This window comes from Limulus polyphemus, unplaced genomic scaffold (assembly GCF_000517525.1).
Source record: "Limulus polyphemus unplaced genomic scaffold, Limulus_polyphemus-2.1.2 Scaffold901, whole genome shotgun sequence".
In the NCBI taxonomy this organism is placed as follows: Eukaryota; Metazoa; Arthropoda; class Merostomata; order Xiphosura; family Limulidae; genus Limulus; species Limulus polyphemus.
Window position 1 is genome coordinate 72,758 of NW_013666511.1, and position 21,181 is coordinate 93,938.

The window sequence follows — 21,181 nt, forward strand, 5'->3', positions numbered from 1 at the left end:
TTCCAACAAAAATATAATGTCCAGATCAATATTCTTAATTGTTTTTAAAATTAGCTATGTAAGTGCTTCCCCCGATACACAATCCAAAAATCCCACAAAATCTTCCCTGATAGCATTGATATATATCAACCTAGCATAACATAAGAGTCAGCTGTTGTTTTGTTTCTAGATTCAATGGCTTCAACTGTAAGAATACGGAATGGTCCAGAGTGTTATATATCGTTGAAATTTTTTCTTTAATCCAAGACTGACAAATGTTAATGATTTCATTTTATATTGTCTTTGAATGGTATCTGGTGTTCGTCTTGGAACTCTTGGCTGTTTTAAAATGCTCCCCCAAGACTGTGTCACCAGCATAAACTCTAAAGCCTAGCAAGACAGGGAGATTTTTCAACATTGCTTGATGTATTTTCTATATATTTTATTTTTGTTATAGATTTAAGCACCTGCAAGACAATTCGTTGGCATTTTCGATTTGCGGGCCCAGACGATGCTGCATGACTAGATCATACTCTTTCAATGCTGTTATTCAGCGTCCAATAATCCTTTCCGGATTTTTAAAAATTCATCAACCATATCAGCGACGCATCTTTCACTCGAATGGCGAACCTTCTACTAGACAAGTAGTATCAATAGGATTTTACGAAGACTATAGCTACTAACAATTCTTTCTACATCGTACAATATCAGCGTTCAGGAACCGTGAGCATACATTACACCGATTACACATTAATTTTATGAACTACACAACATGATTCTTTTGAATCAACCTTAACGACTATGCTTTTTTTTTTAAGATAGAAGTTCCACGTTCTGTTTTATCTCTCTCTCTTTTTTTTTTACATTTTCACAATGGCAGTGGTAAAGAATTGGTTTCTCAGCTTAATGGCAAGAGATTATACAATTCTAAGGTGGAATTTTTGAATTCTTCCAGGGAATGAAGAACGACGGGGAAAAACTGTAGGTAAGCAGAATATCACTTTTGTTTAGACAGATGTTGGTAATACAACTGGTGTTGTACGTTTTAGTGTTACAGTATTATTTTATTCGACTGCAAATCCTTTTATTGGTTGATCCAATAAAACCCTGATTACAAATCAAATCAAATGAAATTTGTGGCAGGAATTTAGGTTTAAAAATATTCCAAGCCTCAAAAAAAAAGAAGATTTTTGAGCCTGAAAGACAACACAGGGTGGTCAGAAACTTTTGATTCTCTTCACCTCGGGCACGTGAACTTATATACCACTAGCGTAGTAATCAATGAATGCTGTTTGTCTTTAAAGTTGTAGAACCATTTTGAACTAGACTCTGTTTTAAAGTCATGGTTTCACGGAGCCTGAGGATATAGCTGTTTGATTATTTTCTTCTTAATCCTTTAAGAAACAATGCCTAAGTAGGATAGGAATAAAGTAACAGTTTTCTTTGGAACATCTAACATAACAGCAGGTAGAGTATTTAGTTTTCACTTTTGGTGTGGAATATTCTATTTAGCAACGACAACAGGAAACAGTTATTCTAAGCATTTTTTAATGCTCTTAATTTCTGCATCGTAAAAGTTTTCACTTCCTGACATTTTAAACTCTCAAGGTTTAAACCAGATTTTTTTTTAAAGATTGAAGGAGTGAAACTTTCAAAATGTAAATAAAAGCTCAGTGAACGTGGCTTGGTGATACACTTTAGTGGTAAGTAAGCTCTGGTTATCTAAGGTATGAATATCTCACAACGAGAATTTGTCATTCTGTTGATTTTAAACTGTGAATATATATATATAGCGGTATTTATCATTTGAAAACTGGTGAAATTAGTTAACCGACTCAACACTGTTAATCACCCAGAAGTGGCTTCAAAGAGAACTTCGGTTATATATATATATATAGTGGTGTGGATAAAAAAAACCGAGATATATAAACTCGATATATGTATATAATCGAAATTTTATTGAAAGCCATTTCTGGGTTTGATCCACACCCTCGATATGTAACCGAAGTCCTCTTGGAAGCCATTTCTGGTGTTCGATCCACACCCTCGATATGTAAGGGAAGTCCTCTTGGATATTGTACATTGAAATAATGTGTGATGTATTTTAAAGCAACACTAAAGAATTATTTACACTACGAAAATTTCAAAGATTCTATTTACAAATGATTTTGAATTCGACAACTGATTATCATTTCAGCCTTAGTTAGTTTATCGTAGCAGGATTTATAGCATTCAACGGGTATTGTATCTGTATTACGATAATAAAAGCTTTACAAAATGCCAGTGAAAAATATAACTTAATCACTATAATGAATTACTGTTTTAGTAAGTATAATTTCTATTAAGGTTAAGATAAGGCATAGGAACTAGTTTTTGACAACTGAAATCGTCGAACAATAAATAATTTATCAGTCGTCAGTTGTTGTTTGGGATAACTACAAAATGACTTTAAACAGATAAAACTTTGATACATTTTGTTTGTTATTAAGCAAAGAGCTACACAATGGGCTATCTGTGGTTACTGCAACTATCGAATATCGATTTCTAGATTATCATAAACTTTTAGATTTACTGGTGAGCCATCAGAGGACTTTTCAAATCCATCTTACAAAACTGAAACTGTTAGAAACTTTGTGGTGGACATAGAATAGCTTATTGTAGTTTAGAATTAATCTTACTTAAGTAACTCCTAATAGTTCTATAAAATGAAAAATGAGCCTAAATTTACAAAAGCTCAAATTTGAATTATTTTTTAATTTTTGTTGTTGTGAATAAACGACTTACTTAAAACAATTTTTCATCTTTATGAATATGTTATTTTGAGCGTCCCGGTGACTCTGTGGTAAGTCTGAAAGCTTATAGCGCCAAAAATCGGATTTAAATACCGGTGGTAGGCACAGCACAGATAGCCCATTATATAGCTTCGTGCTTAACAACAAAGAAACAATATCCTTTCGAGAGTATGATTATAATTCTGTGTTTGAAGATAATGTTAATCTTCTCGTGTAGAAACATATAGATCACCAATAAATATTAACCAAAATGTTGTTAAGATGGTAGGCTTTTATGATATCGATTGGACTTGTCTTTTAAAAAAAGCATGCTCGCCCTTTCAGCCGTGGGGGCGTTATAATGTGACGTTCAATCCCACTATTCGTTGGTAAAAAGAGTAGCCCAAGAGTTGGCGGTGGGTGGTGATGACTAGCTGCCTTCCCTCTAGTCTTACACTGCTAAATTAGGGACGGCTAGCGCAGATAGCCCTCGTGTAGCTTTGCGCGAAATTCCAAAACAAACAAACAAAAAAAGCATAAATAATAAAAAATATTAATTATTGTATCCATCTTTGTAAACAAGAACGGATGAGTGATACATCAGGTTTCACTGGTAGCCTTAGCAAAAGAGAGTTCCCAAACAGCAGGGCAGTCCGATTACACACTTGTGAAACTTGATTCCTCCGATAAAATGAAGTGTATAACTGTTATTCCAAAGAATTCAACGTCATGTGTTTTATTGCATTGTTTTTTCGAGGAATAAAATAACACACATTTTTATTTTAATTGTCTTTTTTATTTGCAGGTGCTTCTATTCCTTGTCTATTAGAAAAAAAAAATCATTTCGATTTTAAACATTTCATTGTATGATTACAGAATATACACCCGAATTTAAAGCTAACTAATGAAAAGATGCACGCTTCAAATTCTAAAGAATGGTTGTAAGTGCGCAAGAGATTTTATGTTTGAAAGTTTATAATCATATAGGCCCGGCAGGGCGCTCGACTCGCAATCTGCGGGTCGTGGGTTCGAATCGCCATCACACCAAACATGCTCGCCCTTTCAGCCGTGGGGGCGTTATAATGTGACGGTCAATCCCACTATTCGTTGGTAAAAGAGTAGCCCAAGAGTTGGTGGTGGGTGGTGATTACTAGTAGCCTTCCCTCTAGTCTTACACTGCTAAATTAGGGACGGCTAGTTTTATAATCTTATATTTTTAAAACATTTATCCACTTGAACTTACTTATATAGGTTTGTTTGTTTGTTTTGTAATTAAGCACAAAGCTACACAATGGGCTACCTGTGTTCTGCCCACCACGGGTATCGAAACCCGGATTCTAGCGTTATAAGTCCGCAGACATGCTGCTGTGCCACTGGTGAATTTTCAACTGCATAAGTATTTTTACAGGTGCACAATTTGTGATCAACTACACACTAGGAAAATCCCTGTTGTTGTTTACGAAAACAATTTGTTTGTTCAAGTTTTAATACATTACTAACTTATGTAGGTCTGTATGCTTATGCAAATGGTCTAAACAGCCAGGTAGAGACCCTTAGGGTTCAAACATAACTGTCTTTTCTTTTCAACTACTGACCACAGCGAGGACTGCCAGTCAGTATTCTTCGCCGCTAAAAGGTTTTTGTGCGCTTTTTTGAACCATCACTTATGTAAATAATGAAATAATGATAAATATAAAAGCGACAACATCTAAGGCGCGAAAGATCTTCAGTAGCGTCACGGCTCGAATCTTCTATCCTGCGATCCGCAGCCTGTCATGCTAATCATTAGGACACGCTCAGACCATTTATTTAAATTTAAACAAGATTTAGTTTTCTATCTGTATACAAATAGCAAAGTTATATTAGCAATGTTTTAAACAATAACTATGCTTGTATCTTTTCATGCGTGTTGGTTCATTTGTAATAAATATTTTACATTCAGCTCATTATTATTTGTTGTTCATTTGCCTTTTATATACAGGTCTTCGTGAATAAACTACAAAAAAAATCAATAGTGTGACCATACAAACTGAAACCCTGCATTATATAATACCGCAATGACTATTCACCAGTAACTTAAATACTGTTGTTGTTTCTGTGGCCAGAAGATGACGCTAGTTCAGAAATGTTCGGCTATGGATCAATAACTAAATGTGTTATTACCCACATTCACCACTAAGAACAAAACTTCACGGACTACCTGCAACTAATCTTATTAATCAACTAACTTTATTTATTTTGATCGTCTCTACTCTTCCTGTCTCCTTGAAACTCCTTGTCTTTGAGGTCTGACTGGTAATTTACTTCCTCCATTACGACAGTTACAATATTGTCTGTCTTACCGCCGTAAAGTATCATCAAACATCGAGCTTGAGATGAGTATGCCTAACAGCACGAGCGATGGCGAACGTGGGACAACGACAGTTGAAAGAGATGGTGAAGTGAAACTCTCCAACGAACAGAATCCCTCCAAAATTTACGAAACCAAGAGAAACAAGAAGATCATACGACTCATGACTGTGTTCGCCTACGTGTTCTCTGTTTCCTTAGCTGCAATAGTCTTGTCTCTTTACTACGTATTCCTTTGGGATCCGGCGATGGAAACTGAAACTCCAGATACTCCACAAGCCCTTGTCGCTAACAAAGAGATTGAGTTTCCCGTCCAATATGCTCAGGTGTCTCCATATCCTACCGAACTATCGAAGCAATCGGTTTCCAATGACGAACTTGCCTACTTTGAAACCAAGTCTAGGTTCGCTGAAATAAACTGGGACCCTAAGGGCAACTACACCACGCAGAAAACAGAAAAACGACTTTCCCGTAAAATGACGGACGACCGAAATTCTGTTCTGCCCGAGAACCCGGGAAGACTTTAGACAGTAAGTTTTTGCTGTAAACATTACTTTGACGTCCTGAAAAATAATAGAATATTTATACTAATAATATAACATGATGTAGTCATTGTAGTTATTACTAGTGACAAAAAAATAGTTTAATAAAATAATAATACATCTATGTTATTTAAATAAATAAATACAACTTTTTTGTTCATAGTATGTTTTCAGCTTTTCTTAAATGTTTGAGGGACAGGCTTGGCATATGGATTACATTTAGAAAAATCCAAGGCTCGAGACGCGATATTCTACTGAACACTCGCTGCACTTTCAGCTTTGGTGTCGTAATAACTGAACGTTCAATCCCGATATTCATCTACACCTTAGGGTTCCCAATCTGGCTGTTTGCCCCACAAGGCGCCCATCAGGTTGAAAATATTTAAATTATTTTCGATACACATATTAATGCGATATATTATTATTGCATTTATTTTTCTTTTTAGTTGTATACTCGTGATTTTTTCCTTGTTTTAGCAGACAAAAAGTTTCCAAATACAGAATATTGAAGTTCGCTTGCTTTGTAAAAAATCAACAACAACAAACTCAATAATCTGCAATGTGAATATAGCTTCTATTTTATTACTTCGCTTATGTTTACATCTTTTCCTTTGCTGTCCAATTCACTAGTGTAGCCAGAAAATATTTGCAGATACTTCTAAGTTAGAATTAAATGATCTCTAACATTTTAATTCAATGTTAGTTGTCATAATACGACATATACCGCCATAGCCATGCAGCCTAAACAATTTAAAGTATCAGTAACTGGTTAGCCTCTCTCTTTGGTAACAAAGCCGCAGGATGTTAAAGAGCTCCAAAAGTTTCACAGCTGGTTTATAACCGTGCGTAATTCACTGCAATTTGTTTATAGGAAGCTTTAAATTAGCTAAATAGATAGTCAAGTTTCAGAACAAAGGTACATATGACAAATAAAACTAGTGTTAGGTTGTCCTATACGTATAAAGTTACTTATCCGTAGCCGAGTTCTTTTGTAATAAATAAATAAATAAAATCATCAAATAAAAGAGGATACTGTTGATTTAATTTTAATATATATGGGAAAGAAAGTAACAAAAGTGTTGCCTTATCATTACTGACTTTACATATATATTTCTTTATTTTAGGTAATAGTCTAGACAGAATTAAAAAGATTCTGGATTTTCCGACAGACATTTTCCCGACAAGGTGTTAAATAACCAACTTTTCAACAGACATCGGTCCCAAGAAGACACATTGCAGAATTGCCAAACTTATAAACATGTCAAAACTTGTAAATACGCAAATTATCGGTAAACATTAACAAAAATGGTGACTTAGTTTTCTAATATATTAATTCTAAACGATTTTAAGTTTCATATCATATAACAGAGATGTTATAAAGATAAAAATATTTGGTTTTACTGCAGTTCTCAACTACAGAAATATGACAGATCTTAAGAAAAGTGGCCGAATGAGGCTTATTCACAGTACCTGAAACTTCTGCATCTTATAGATATATACTTAAGTTAGGCCTACTGTGTCAAGGTGTTGTGTTTATAAATTGTTAAATAATACACAACTTAAGCGCCATAGTAGTATGTCTGAGAAAACACAAGTTTATGTTCATCATTTGAAACAGTCGTTCGTAACTGATTTTTAGTTCTAGGTTGATCATAATCCTAAGTTTCCCTCTACCTTTCTTCCAACTTTTGTCTTATAAACGAACTTAGGGTTATTGCTTCAAGATTCAATTACTTTGATTAATATCCATCCTTAAGTTACTAACACAGGTGTAAGATCAAACGTTTTCATAAATGATCGACAAATAGAGGTTATGATATAGATATGCATTTTATCATATATTTATGTTTAATTTAGTTTTTCTGTAATTTGTTAGTGTTTCGTTTTAGTGCAGAGCTACTAAATATGCTATCTGCGCGCTGTCCAATGCGGGGAATCGAACCCTAGAATAATTTGTTGGACTGAATAATTCCATTAAATTAATTGATGGTGTCACTACTAGGGACTAATAACAATGTGGAAAACATCGAACTGAAAAATTTAATGGTGTGTTTCAGCTATAAACACCTCTTTTGGATTCAACTATCTTAATGATTACATTCAATGTTAGATTTACAGAACATTCCAATAACGAAACCTTCCTAAAACTTTAAGGGTTGTTCTAAAAAAAAAGTTTTCTGCCATACGAATTTGATTTACTGACATTAAAATGATATTGTAAAGCAACGTTCATTAAATATTTAAAAGAATTGTTAGTTGTTGTTTCCGAGAAAAAAAAATATTTTTGTTAAAATGAAGACGGAATTTTTTAAATCATGTTTTCAACCGAAGGTTCTATCTCATGGGAAGCAGTAGTCCTAAAACATAGCGACTCTGTTTTCTGTTCCTCCTTATAAATACATGCCATCCATGGCAGTCACTAACACAGTTTACAAATTTCTTGCAAGTTCCAAAACAACTACTTGTTTCTCCAACTAACCTTTTTCTCAAATCCCATTAGTTGAATGGGCCAACTTTGCATTAATGTTGCATGATTTCATTAAAAGTTTTTCTGACGAGATGATCGGTTAACAACAGATCACATAATACAATTTCAAGCACTTCTTCACTGATAAAAGTGAAAGATAGAACATATCATTTTTAGTGAATTTTTTGTAGTGAATAAATCAATAATGGAAAGGGTAGCCCAAAGATTAGTTGATTTAAAATAGTATACGATTTCTTTCATTTTCACTTGTTTCAGATTGATGTATGTGGTACATAGGCTGATAAAAGAACTAAAGAGTTTGGTGATGGAAATTAAGTTTTATTCACACAGAAGAGTCAAGTTAACTTTTGGAACATCCTGAAGAACATACGAGTTCAAAGAATTTCGACTAAATAACGAGCAAATAACATATCACATGATATAATTGAATTTTACTGACTACTGAGACTTTAACTAGCATATAATTTTATAGAATGTTTTCCTGAAAATATGACAGGATATGAAATAGAATACTCAATTATGTAGAATAAATTGTATTTGGTCTAGTTTGATTTATTTCAGTATTAAAGCTATTTGTAACTAAGGTGTAAATAATTGTTCTTACTATATATAGACGTGTCAATAACAATTTGTCACAACTGCATTTTGAAATTATTCTCAATTCATTATTCCATATATGAAAAACTTTTCATGTATACTGTCCAGACCAAGTTATCCATATTTAATCACACGCTGTTAAAGACAGTTTTTTAAAGATGTGGATGGTTTAACTTCTATATAATAATGCATACAAAAAATTACCTTTGTTACATAGAACATTATTTAGAGATTTTATGACAGGAGCATTAGTAGCAAAAGAAATCTGTTACAGCTGTATTTACAGGATGTGGTCAGAAATTATAATAATATATAGTTACATTATCAGTCTTCCAAAATAATATATGTGTATATGTAAAATACGAATATTAGCAATGTTAGGAATGAATTAATATCTTTAATGAAGAATTTTTCCAGCTGAAGTGTTAGTGAACATATTGAGGTTATATATCTTTGTTAAATATTACTTAATAACCATATTCAATAATGTAAGAAACTTTTATAGGGCTAATTAAGTACAGTATATACTTTTAGGCATGTGAGGTTTGGATTTTTAAGGAGCTATTATGCTGCATAATTTCATAATCTCTACAAACAATGTCACAAACTTTACTCAACTAATGGAGTGAAAGAAAACTAAAGTAGGGAATATATATGACATTCACTAGTAAGTGTTAATTTGTTTTAATTTTTTTTTAGAGATAACACAAACTAACACGTGAACAGTTTGTATTTATTAATTCACATTTCACTAATTACACTACAATATTTCAAAACCTGTAAAAAATCACTAAAACCTAAAATTATAATTATAACTAATAACAAACACATGCACTACAATGCTGAAACTATAAAAATGTTTGAAATATAGTTGCATGAGACAGAAACTGTCAGTTTTTTCAAACTAACGTTAAACCTTGTGACATGTTATGAAATATTTAGTGATTAAATCCTTGAGTAGACGTTAACCCCTTTGTACATTTGTAATAGTTTCTCTGTAGCTGAAAAACAATTGTTATTTTGTCAAGTTATCAATTTTGCATGTTTTTGCTAGCTAAGAATTTTCAACAGTATCTAGTGACAGATTTGGTATTGAGAAATTTGATTGATAAAATAATTTGTTTCATGTTATACTTTTAAAACTCCTAAATATTACAGAGTCAATAACTGTGGAGATATTTTCTACATTCCTAATTTGATTATAGTAGATATTAGCAGTTGTAAGTTTAAAAAAATAAATCTTAGAAATAAAGTTTCTCATTGAATTAAAAAAATGTAACCTTGTGCATCATTTTGAGAAAATGTAGCAAGAACACGTTGCAGTAAGTACAATTAATGATTAATGACAAACTAATCTTGGATAAAAAAATCTTTCATTTTTTGGTATCTAAAAAAAAATCTACTTAGAAATGTGTTTGATAACAAAAAAAAAGTGAAAAAAGCTACTGATATTATCTATCTTTGAAATATCAAGCTTATATTTGATTATTAAATACAGGGAACATTAACTACATGTGCTATGCGTACAGTTGTCAAGTGCAGTTATAACATCAAGTTAGATATATGTAGATTTGAAAAACAATCATCTGCAATAAAGATAATTTCATTTATATCCAAAAATGTATGGTGGCCTTCTATATAGTTAGTTGTAACTATAAAGCTTAGAATGTTTGTACATATATAAAAAAATAAATACTTGCATCACTTTGAAAAGCTTGATGGCTAAACTTTTTATTTCAATTTTGAAAAAATCTATATACAATTTAAAAAAAATTTAATGGAACCATGAAACTTATACCGAATATTAGTCAATTAATCGATTAATGTGTTCGTATCCAGCTTGAATTAGGTATGTAAAACTTGGGTTAGCGGCATAATAAGAGAGTTCTGGTTCATTAATAAGATCTTCCACTGGTGGAAGAAACTCATGAAGTTTCACACCTACAATTAAAACAAAAAAATAATAAAATTACTTCAATCGACAGTTGCACTGGAAAGAACAAATAAAAACAGTAGGAAAATAAAAAATCATTTGTTACAGAGTTTTAAATTACAGCAAACTGTTGTGCCTTAAAATAAAAAAAAAAGAAGTATCTACATTACAGTTAACAGATTTAAAGGAATTACAAACACCAATTCTTTTGTTACAAAAAAAGAAGGATAAGATCATAAACAACATTATTCTAGACTTTGTAATCTAAGTTTTAATATCATTGATCTTGAACTATAAGAATAGATAATCAAGTGCTGATGTATAATAATTTTATTATCAAAGCAAACTTACGTAATCTAAAAATTCAAGTGACAAAATGAAATATTTTACCCAATACTTTAATGTAACTTCTCCATTATATCATATACATAATAACAAAATACTATTTTTATCTGGAAAGAGGATTTTGTCAATTTTTTAACATGAACCACACCCTCAAAAGTAATAACTGTTGATGGTGTTTATTACCTACAAGTTATTTCAGTTATAATGTAATTGTTTCTACCCTTTGTATTTCAGTCAATCTTCAACTAAGAAAAGATTCTGCATAAAATATATTTGTAAAAATATCTTTATCTCACGGCTACTAGAGAATCCATATTTACTTTTTAAAACAATGTTAACAATAATATTGAAAAACAAATAAGTCTCTTTCACATAAAAATATTTTTGCAGATTTTAAAAATTTTAGATAATAGTAGGATGAATTATTAAATTATGTTTCATTATTCAAAACTGCCATTACCTTGTGTGAAAGCTAGTTCAATTGTCCTGAAGAAAATAGTATCTTTGATAGCTTCTAGTGGATTATCCGTGTCTAAATCTTCCCAACTGTAGAAAAAAGTAGCAGTTATATGTAAAATCTGAGGCTTAACAGATATAAAACTGGTCTTACTAAACCTTTTAAAACAGTAATTCCAAATCAACTGCACAAAAAAAAGTGGCAGTTATATGTAAACTCTGAGGGCTTAACAAATATAAAACTGGTCTTACTAAACCTTTTAAAACAGTAATTCCAAATCAACTGCACAAAAAAAAGTGGCAGTTATACGTAAACTCTGGGGCTTAACAGATATAAAACTTGTCTTACTAAACCTTTCAAAACAGTAATTCCAAGTCAACATATCAGACTTACTGCAGTATTTAATTTTATAATTGTAATCACGTACCTTGATTAGCGACAAATGACACATTATGAAAACTAAAATTATACAAAGTTATAAGGCAATATATAACTTGTATAACAAAGTGAAAGTGAAATAAAGAAAATGTGACAGACATATTTTACAGAAAATCAGGGCTACATTAATTCAAGGGCCTGCAGGCTCTGACCTAAGCAAGTAGGGTGTCCCTCAAAAAAATGTATTATAATACTTTTAGCAAACAGGCTTTGGCTTAACCAGAGCACATTCATGAACATCACCTAAAACTTCTCAACTTAGGTGTTATGCAACTCTTTGCCTGTACAGCCTTGAATCTTTCAAACTGCATCAAAATGTGTGGCAGGTTTCACTCTACCCAACTCTGTAATTTACTCAGCTTTTTGGTATTTAGCATGGGCCCTACCCACTTAGTAAACTACTGTAATTTTCTCTGGTTAAGTCAAAGATCACTTGTTAAAAAACATATTTGTAATAACAATAATAAAACACAATAAATGCATACTTTCTTAACTATGTAACAATGTACAATTTTGTTCTCTAACATTTATAAATATGTATAATGATGCAGGGGGGGAGGTCTTTGTCTCCACAGCCACAACAATTTTAATGCAGTCCTGATGAAAGTATTTAGGAACCTAAAGAGACTGAGATTGTGATATACAACTTGACAAAATTCTAAAACAACATAAAACACAAGTGTAGAACTGTACATTTGATAACTGATTAACTGTTGGACTATATTCATTAATCAACTACATTAAGTTAATATGTTATTCTCACATGAGAGTTGAATAGTTGAAATAATCCAAAATATTAATTATGTAAAACACTAATTTTGTGATATTAAATCGTGATTTCAATTAATCAATTTTTTACAAATATTACATCATAATTCACTATTGTTCACAATACCTTCTTCAAAATATTTAAACATTTACTAAAGATATCTAGTCAATTAATTTCTTCTTTTCAGAAAAGCTTTAATAAATACTAAAATGGCAATTTCTGTAACAAACAACTTTATAGTGAATTTACAAAAAATTTTCATAATTTAATTATCTAAATATTCCATTAATAAGGTTTCCAAATAATAAACTTCCCTCAAAGTTGTAATACCAGACGATTACTAATTTTATAACCTCCTTAAAATATTTATTTCAAGACTTAAATCTACTGCATTTAGGTTTAAAAAAACACAAGTTCAATATTTTGGTCCACATTTAATATTTGAATACAAACAAATTCTCAAAACAGTACTAGTACCACAACTAATGAGACTTCTGAAAGGAAGATTCTTACCTGTCTCGTAATATAGCCTGACTCCAGATCTGTAGTCGTAAGGCTTCTACCTCTTCATCCCCCAGAGGCTGAAATCAAGATTACAGAGATAACAAGATTAGGAACTGAGTCAATATAACAAATCCTGAAAACATCTACTACTAATAACACACCTTTCAATCAAGAATAATTTTATCACACAATATTAAGTAATCAATTCACCATACACTATTTACTCATTTATAGTTGACTGGTGTGTCAGTTCCTTTGTCATCCATCAAAGTCCTCAACATTTCTGAATCCATGAAAAATAATTTACAATAATAATGGACATTAAATCAAATACTATGTATCTCCAACAAAACTGAGACGTTTACACAGGAACAAAAAGTGTTGAAAGAAGTCGTATGTAGATAAGACGCACGTTTGTATACCATTATACTTCAAACACTAGATCATAGCCAAACATTGAGAGAGAAAAACTACAAAAATTAGAGAATAAATATAATTCTATATGGTGTATAACATTTAGGTATTAATTCATAGAACACATATAGAACATAACTAAAATATTATCAACTGAGACTGAGTAAAAACTACCTTTTTCATGAACTCCAGGAGGTCAAGAGCTTTTTTGAAGTCATACTCATTAGCTGATGTGTTATCTTCATTGATATACATCTGCAAAACCAACATGTTTTCTAACTCAGTAGCTTTAAAAGAGTAAATAAGTTGGATTCGAGTTTTTTTTTACCTAGATAAAAATTTACATTAAAGACAGAAAGAGAGAAAAAGAAACTGACATTTCTTTAGATTAGATGACCTGTTAATTACCATTTTACACTTTTTTTTTTGAAGATTATTAAGGACCAGCTTTATGAACAATACATACTTAAGTGTATGTAAATAACGAACTGTCTATTAGATTTCACAGAAGGAATTTATGAATGGTCCTTCAACAATCCAGTTGATTACAAATATACTGCTATGCACGTGTAAATATACATAAACAACTGTTGAATTCACATAATTATTTCTACACATCAATCATTTCACACACAAAAAAAAGATTTCATTATTTCAACTCAAATTTTGATAAAGCTTCAAAGTAAAATATTTCATTAAAAGTTTTGCTAACGTTTAATTAATAATCTTAACATCAACTTGTAGTATCAACTAGAAGTATTATTAAACTCATTATCTTCCACCAATTAGTTAAAAAAAAAAAAGTCTTATCACACACTTCTACCAGTACCTTATTATTATTATTATTATTATTATTATAAGACTGCAATGAATAAGTACCTCAATATGATTTTCTTAAAATATTTTCAACATGTATTGGAAACCAACACTTACTTTTATTAATTCCTCTGGAGTTAGAACTCTCATTGTGTCAGGGTCTATTCCATATGCCTATAAAACAAGAGTAATTTATTCATTGGTATCTTTAAATAAACTACCATTTTTCTTTACATCAAAACAAGTTTGTCTTAAAATTATGTATATGTAACACTAATATTCTAATACAGATTTCATAACAAATTTCACTCTGTAAAAAAAACAAGTTACAAAGTAGAAGCTTATGTAAAGAGCTTCCCAAGGTCCTCACCTCTAAGACACCACCTGGCAGAGTCTCCTGATAGAGCACCAAATCAAGTTGGCTGTTCAAATCTAAGGATAAAAAATATGGGATAATCAAGTTAATCTTCACAACAAAAATATAGTGACTTAAAAATTTTGATTCATTTTCATGGATTATGAGATTAGAAAATATTTGTGATGGATATGGTGTAGAAATAATTGTTTTTTAATTTTTCTACTTTAACTTATGGATGAAGATGTTTTGCTGACCAATGCACCACACATGGGAATGCTTGTTGCATCTGTCACTAAATAATATGTTCAAACTAGCACATTATATTTATTATTTTAATAACACAGTTCCAATCTATAATAAAAACAATGCATTAAACTCCTACCATCAACAATAGTATCCACAGTTTCACAAGGTTCATCACTGGCTAAGGCTGCAAGCTTACTCAGACTAAGGAGAGTCTATATTAAAAATAAAAAAATGTAGGTATCCGATTTTTACTTGCAAAACAATATTATGTTGTTTTAACAATGAAATATCAACCAAGAATTGTATAGAAGAAAAGACAAGGAACATAGATTTAAAAACTTAAAAACCTTGCATTAATCAAAATATAAAAAAAAAGATTCAAGAAAAAACTATTTCAGAGTCTTATATTAAACTAATGAAACATTATGAAGTTATTTTTCCTACAGTGTTCATACACTGTTGTCAAAATGTTTCTTTTTTAAATTAAGGTTTTGATGCAGAATCCTTCTGAAGTCAAATGTCACTTGACATGGATAAAAAAAATAACAGTATTAAGTCAGCAAAATCTACACGTAATTACACATTCAGGAGTGAAATATTTTTAAACGACATATTTTCTATACGTTCATTATGTGATGTTTTATCTTTCATTGAAATGTTAAAACATTACAGAAGTTTAACTATGTGGTTAGTGTATGAGTAAAAGGTAATGACAGTTATGAAAATGTTAAGTGGGGTATTGAAGATGATCTTGAAATGGACATAATGTTAAAGTTACGCAGAACTGTTAAAGCAACATTTTAAAAAAGTTTTGATATCTTTGACAAGCTAAACATGTGTAATATCTACTACACGAAAAGAGCTAGAAAACAGCAACATGATTGCAATGACCGATATTTCTGACTAAGTAAAACCAAACCAGAGCAGCCTTGTAATCTGGAATATGTCCTCCACTTAAAAATAAAAAAAAGCTTAATTTTTGAAGGATTTAAATCAATAATTAACATATGATTCTTGCCTTTTTCTTAGACAAATAGTGGGATTCTTCGGAGGATAATGTCATTAGGGTTTTCTGAGCAGAACTATAATGACCAGTAGTAACATGATGAAGCCAGCTGAGTGTGTTGTGGTCTTGGAGAAATTTTGCTAAGTCATCAGAATGACTTCCAAGCTGAGAGAACAACTTTCCTCGTTTACCTGTTAAGAAATTATATCAATTCCAAATAAATCATTTCAATATCTAGTGAAAAGAGGTTTCTCAACCAAGAACTTTATCTGGTAACCATTTCATTATATACAAAGAGAAATGTTGGTGAAAAAAAGCAGTAATTTAGAATACAAACTTCAATATATTAGTAATATTAATGTCACTTAAACTACATATAAATACCGAGGTGTGACTAATTTAAATTAAGTGCAAGATACACATACCTTTATCAAGATACCATTTAAAGGCAAAGTCTGAAAAACCCTGAAAAAAAAAAGCAAGAATTATTACACATACAAGTAATTGAATAGGAGCAAATAAATATTAAATTAAAAAACCTTTTGTGTTTATAAGAATATCAAAAAAGAAATAAGAGTGATTTTTAACTTGTTGTTCAAATTCTCATAAGAAATTAACATTATTCTAAAATATTTTTAGAGGGCATTCAAAATTTTTAAAGTACAAATTTATAAGTAATACAAATTCTTCATCAAGGCAGGAATTGTGTGTTGAAGTCATGTAAAAGATTGTGGTTGATATGAATCCCTCCCAAAATAAACTAAAATATTAAAACTTCAATAACCTGGTCAACAAATTGAAGCATGTATCGCTGAAGTCTTTCTTGGTTGTTGGTATCCTCACAAAGTTGAACAAGAATACCAAAATCACAGTATTTCTCAGCTAAAGATGCTGCTCGTTCATACTGACCCATTTTCACTGGAAATAAATAGAAAAAAATTGTATATTTACAAAATTTTAATATGTCAATATATGAAAAAAGTATTTCTGGAAAAAAAATTAGTAAAAACTATTTTTCTTTTTAACTGAAATATTACTCTAACTATTCTTCAATAATATACAAGAAAATGAAACATCTTTAGATAATTTGCCTGATGCTGGCATGTTACATTATCAAAATTCTGAAAGTTAAAATATTTCAATAAAAACATTTGTACTTACAATTCAAATAAAAACACATTAGTTCTCACACACATTTGCAAATTTTAAATTTTACAAAACCATAACGTTTTTAGTACTATAAAGGCTATAGGACAAAACAAAAAAGTAAATGGAATACAGAGAAAATATGCCATCTTAAAAAGCTTAAGGTTAATAACTTTAGGTCAAAGCAAACTACATACATAGATCAGATCTAAAAATTAACTCTATGGATAATGCAGTTAACTTAAATGGCAGTGACACATTAACAAATTTCAACAAACATGTGAATTCAGTATTGCCAGCAATACAGTTTACATTAGAAATAGAACATGAAAATAGCTTAAATTTTTTTTTATATAGTTTAATTAAAAGAGAGGAAAATGTAATGAGCAATGTTCTTTTTAGTAGTGTTAATTGGAACAATGTTAAAACTGACTAAATATTCTAATAAAAAAACATGAGCTAAATATAAATGAATCATTAGAAATATTTAAGAATTTGAAGTTAACTTTAAATAGAGATTCTGGTCTAGGGGTTGCAGAAATTTACTTTGAAGCTATTTGATATATAAAAAAATGGAACTTTGTCCTCAATACTAAAAAAAAAATTCTAAAACAAAATTGTGTATTTGTAATGTTTTTTAAAACACTGTCTCAAAGAAAAAAAATTAAAATACAAGAAATTATCAAAAAACTAAGTCAAATTATATGAAGTCTTTAAAAAAAAAACTAGATATTTATTAGTAAGTTAAGTTTCATGCAACTTGGATAGGTATTTTCTCTATATTTGTAATTACACAAGAGAAGGAAATACAATTATTATACATGTGCACTTTTGAGCTATTAATTTGTACAAGATATCTTGGTATGTACTTACACAAGGGAAGGAAATACAATTATTATACATGTACACTTTTGAGCTATTAAATTGTACAAGATATCTTGGTATGTACTTACACAAGGGAAGGATTAGCTTGTGTCTGTCCTGTGTATACTTTTGTTCCACTGTTTCATATCGTTCAGTGTGTTTATCTAGAGACTTTAATTGACACTTGTAACCATCTAGTATTACATCAGCTATATCAAGTAGTTGCTGATAGATGGCACCACGTGACTGTGTATCTTCAGCTAGCGGGACAGCATGTTCAACAGTCAGAGAGTGCTGTTGGAAGAGAATGTTATTTAATCTATTTTGAAAATGAGGTAACTCCTGGTATGAATTGAATACTTTAAAAGGGTGAATTACATAATACTAACACAAATATGTTAAAATCACTAACTTATATATGACAGGGTTTTTAAAAATTAATAAACTGTGATGGTAGTTTAATGTCTTTAAATATTTTAGGAAGAAAAATGTAATTTACATGTAATTCTCATGTTAATCAAAATGTAAAAAAAAAACTAAGGCATTTCTTCGATTATTACCAAAATATGAATTTAAGATAAATTTAACAGATCATTCATTCTTACCTGTTTCATCAGGATTACTCTCATTCCATTTCCACCACTGGTGGCCGTCCACGGGATATACTGTGCAGAAATTCCAGAGGTGTCGTAGACAGAAGCCTTGTTCACCCGATACTGACAAACTTCTTGTAGTACAGTCTGTAAAAACATACTAAAGTTGTATGATACACTGTATATCTCACTTTAATGTGTAACATTTAGTTATAGTATTCACTATAGAATTCCCTCCTGAGGATGACGCTGTAATGTCGAAACATGTAGAGTCGTCAACTTTTTGAAGGCTATAGATAGGCCTAAATAAAATGTTTTTAACTGTGTACCAGTTTAACGTTGAATATCATTTATGATTTTAAATTTAGATAACACTTTATCTTATGCATATTCTGCCTCTATAAAAGCATAACCAAGCTGTATGATACATATATTTTCATCTTATAGTTATTACATTTCATTTGTATAACCTCTAGAACGTCCTAAATATCTCTACCCTAACACTAATTATAAGGAAATCATCTATGTACGTTTTTGTTTCTAGAATGACTGCAGATTGTAGCAGATGATCACAATTATTTATTGTAACAACCTCAGTTATTTAACTGTTATCACATCTGCTTCCTTTTAATTTCATTACTTTACAATGCCCTTTAAACCTGATCTAAGTACATGATAGGCAAATAACTACAGTGGGAGAACTTAGCATAAAGAACCAATAAATTACAATCTCATGATGCAGTTAGCTCAAGCTGGTCTCGTGAAATTTTTATATTTAACTGTTTTCTTCATTTACTTCTTGTTATCTAATCTAACAAGTTTATAATTTTTACATTTTAGCTATTTTTGTTAAAAAACAGATAACAATGTGTAACATAAACAAATAATTCTAGGCTTATGCTAAAATGTACTTCCTTAGTGCTAGTTTTTTCATACCATATGTTGATCCCACACAAAACCATTAATGTTACTTTCAAATATGCATTTTAATTAGAACACAAAAAATACATCAGGCACTAGAATAGAATGTTCCATAACAACTGGCTTTCTAACTAAACTATAAATAATTTTAAAAAATCCATTAACTGCTCAGAAGAGAAAAACCCAATCACAAACAATGAAACTGAGTCTCAATATCTACTTATAACTATCAAAACAAAATAAAAGTATAAGGAATGTTGTAAAGAAAAAAAACTGCTCTTTTTATTGGTTATTAATAATCCAATATCAATTTCAGAGAGAACTACTGACATTGGAGGTGTGCATCATGTGGGCTTGACATTTGTTTTTCTTTATATCTCAGTAAAGAAAAATAATGGGATATTCTACGGTTATATTCTGGTTTGTCAATATGTATAGTATGTGTTTCTAATTTGTTGTACACTTAGAAAATCATATAAGGGTAGAAAGAAGATCTAAAATGGGAAATTTAGAGAGCAGATGCATCACTTAAGTACAGGGAAGTGAAGATTGAGAATTTTCTAATACTTCATTTTGAAATTAAGATATTAAAGCTTAAATACCATTAAAATTTAAATTTAAACAATGTTTTAATGCCAAGTTTATTGAAATACAATGATAAGGTTGTTTAATCAAATTTTGAATGTAACTCTGTATAAAATCATGATGAGTACTTTTATCCTGCAGTGCACATAGTGTTAATGTGTAACATTTAGGCTACACTTTGTTACTCCACATACTGGCTGACAGAACTTTTTCAAGCATATTCGGCCTCTGTGTCATAGCAACTGAATAGAATCTGATGTAACAATAAATTAATACTAAATAATACACTGACATTGGTGAGTACCAACCCTTCACATACAGTTGATTAGGTTAATTGTTTTGGTGGATGTTTAATTTGTGATCATACCATATTATAAATAATTATCAATCCTTTAAGCAGATCCCTTTTTTTTTTTATTTGATAATAATATTTTTATTAATATCATTGTTCACACCTCAGCCAGCCTGAACAGCTCTAGTATTGGGTGAAAACTTTATTGGTAAATGCATTGTTAAAACCCATAGAAATTGGACAATATTTTTAAACTCATTACTGTTAAGTGAAATTCTAATGTTTAGTAAGGAACCTACAGAACTGAATAATTAATTTTAAAATTAAAAAACAGCAACTTTTACAGTAGGTAAGTCCTGATTTTAATAATTACAATGTTTTGAACCACAGTATCGATGACTCAATACCATAGATCGAAACACTGTAATTATTAAGATCAGAAATTGCCTACCGTAAAAAGTTGCTGCTTTTGTAATTTTGAATTAAATAAAACTCTATTTAGATATTGATTAACTTAAATTTGCTGAAACTTACAAAATATAAGATACATACATTAATTAAACAGGAGTGTAATTTCATCAAAGTTGTCACTGTATATTATACTTGTACCATGTAAAGCCAGAATGAGTGGACATCACTAAACACCATTAGTTGTCAATATACATAGTATTTGTATTATTTGAAGCCAGACTGAGTGGACATCACTAAACACCATTAGTTGTCAATATACATAGTATTTGTATTATTTGAAGCCAGACTGAGTGGATG

The 21,181-nt window shown here is 30.5% G+C and overlaps 1 protein-coding gene and 1 long non-coding RNA gene across 2 annotated transcripts in view; one reads left to right on the top strand and one right to left on the bottom strand.

The window, feature by feature from the left end:
• The first annotated feature begins 4,876 nt into the window (after window positions 1-4,876).
• On the top strand, window positions 4,877-7,813 carry LOC111086178. Its single transcript, XR_002610932.1, has 2 exons — window positions 4,877-5,629; window positions 6,766-7,813. It is a non-coding gene; the product is annotated as an uncharacterized LOC111086178 (long non-coding RNA).
• Window positions 7,814-8,026: 213 nt separating this feature from the next.
• Window positions 8,027-21,181, bottom strand: part of LOC106461123 (nuclear pore complex protein Nup133-like) — a 57,485-nt gene continuing 44,330 nt past the window's right edge. Inside the window, exons 22-33 of the mRNA XM_022388001.1 lie at window positions 18,628-18,762; window positions 18,112-18,316; window positions 16,797-16,930; window positions 16,438-16,477; window positions 16,025-16,203; window positions 15,143-15,218; window positions 14,773-14,834; window positions 14,520-14,576; window positions 13,761-13,841; window positions 13,182-13,249; window positions 11,465-11,550; window positions 8,027-10,667 (exon numbers count right to left, since the gene is read on the bottom strand). Of these exons, the coding sequence (XP_022243709.1) occupies window positions 10,531-10,667; window positions 11,465-11,550; window positions 13,182-13,249; window positions 13,761-13,841; window positions 14,520-14,576; window positions 14,773-14,834; window positions 15,143-15,218; window positions 16,025-16,203; window positions 16,438-16,477; window positions 16,797-16,930; window positions 18,112-18,316; window positions 18,628-18,762 (1,260 nt within the window). The 3' untranslated portion in view covers window positions 8,027-10,530. The remainder of the gene's footprint in view (window positions 10,668-11,464; window positions 11,551-13,181; window positions 13,250-13,760; window positions 13,842-14,519; window positions 14,577-14,772; window positions 14,835-15,142; window positions 15,219-16,024; window positions 16,204-16,437; window positions 16,478-16,796; window positions 16,931-18,111; window positions 18,317-18,627; window positions 18,763-21,181) is intronic.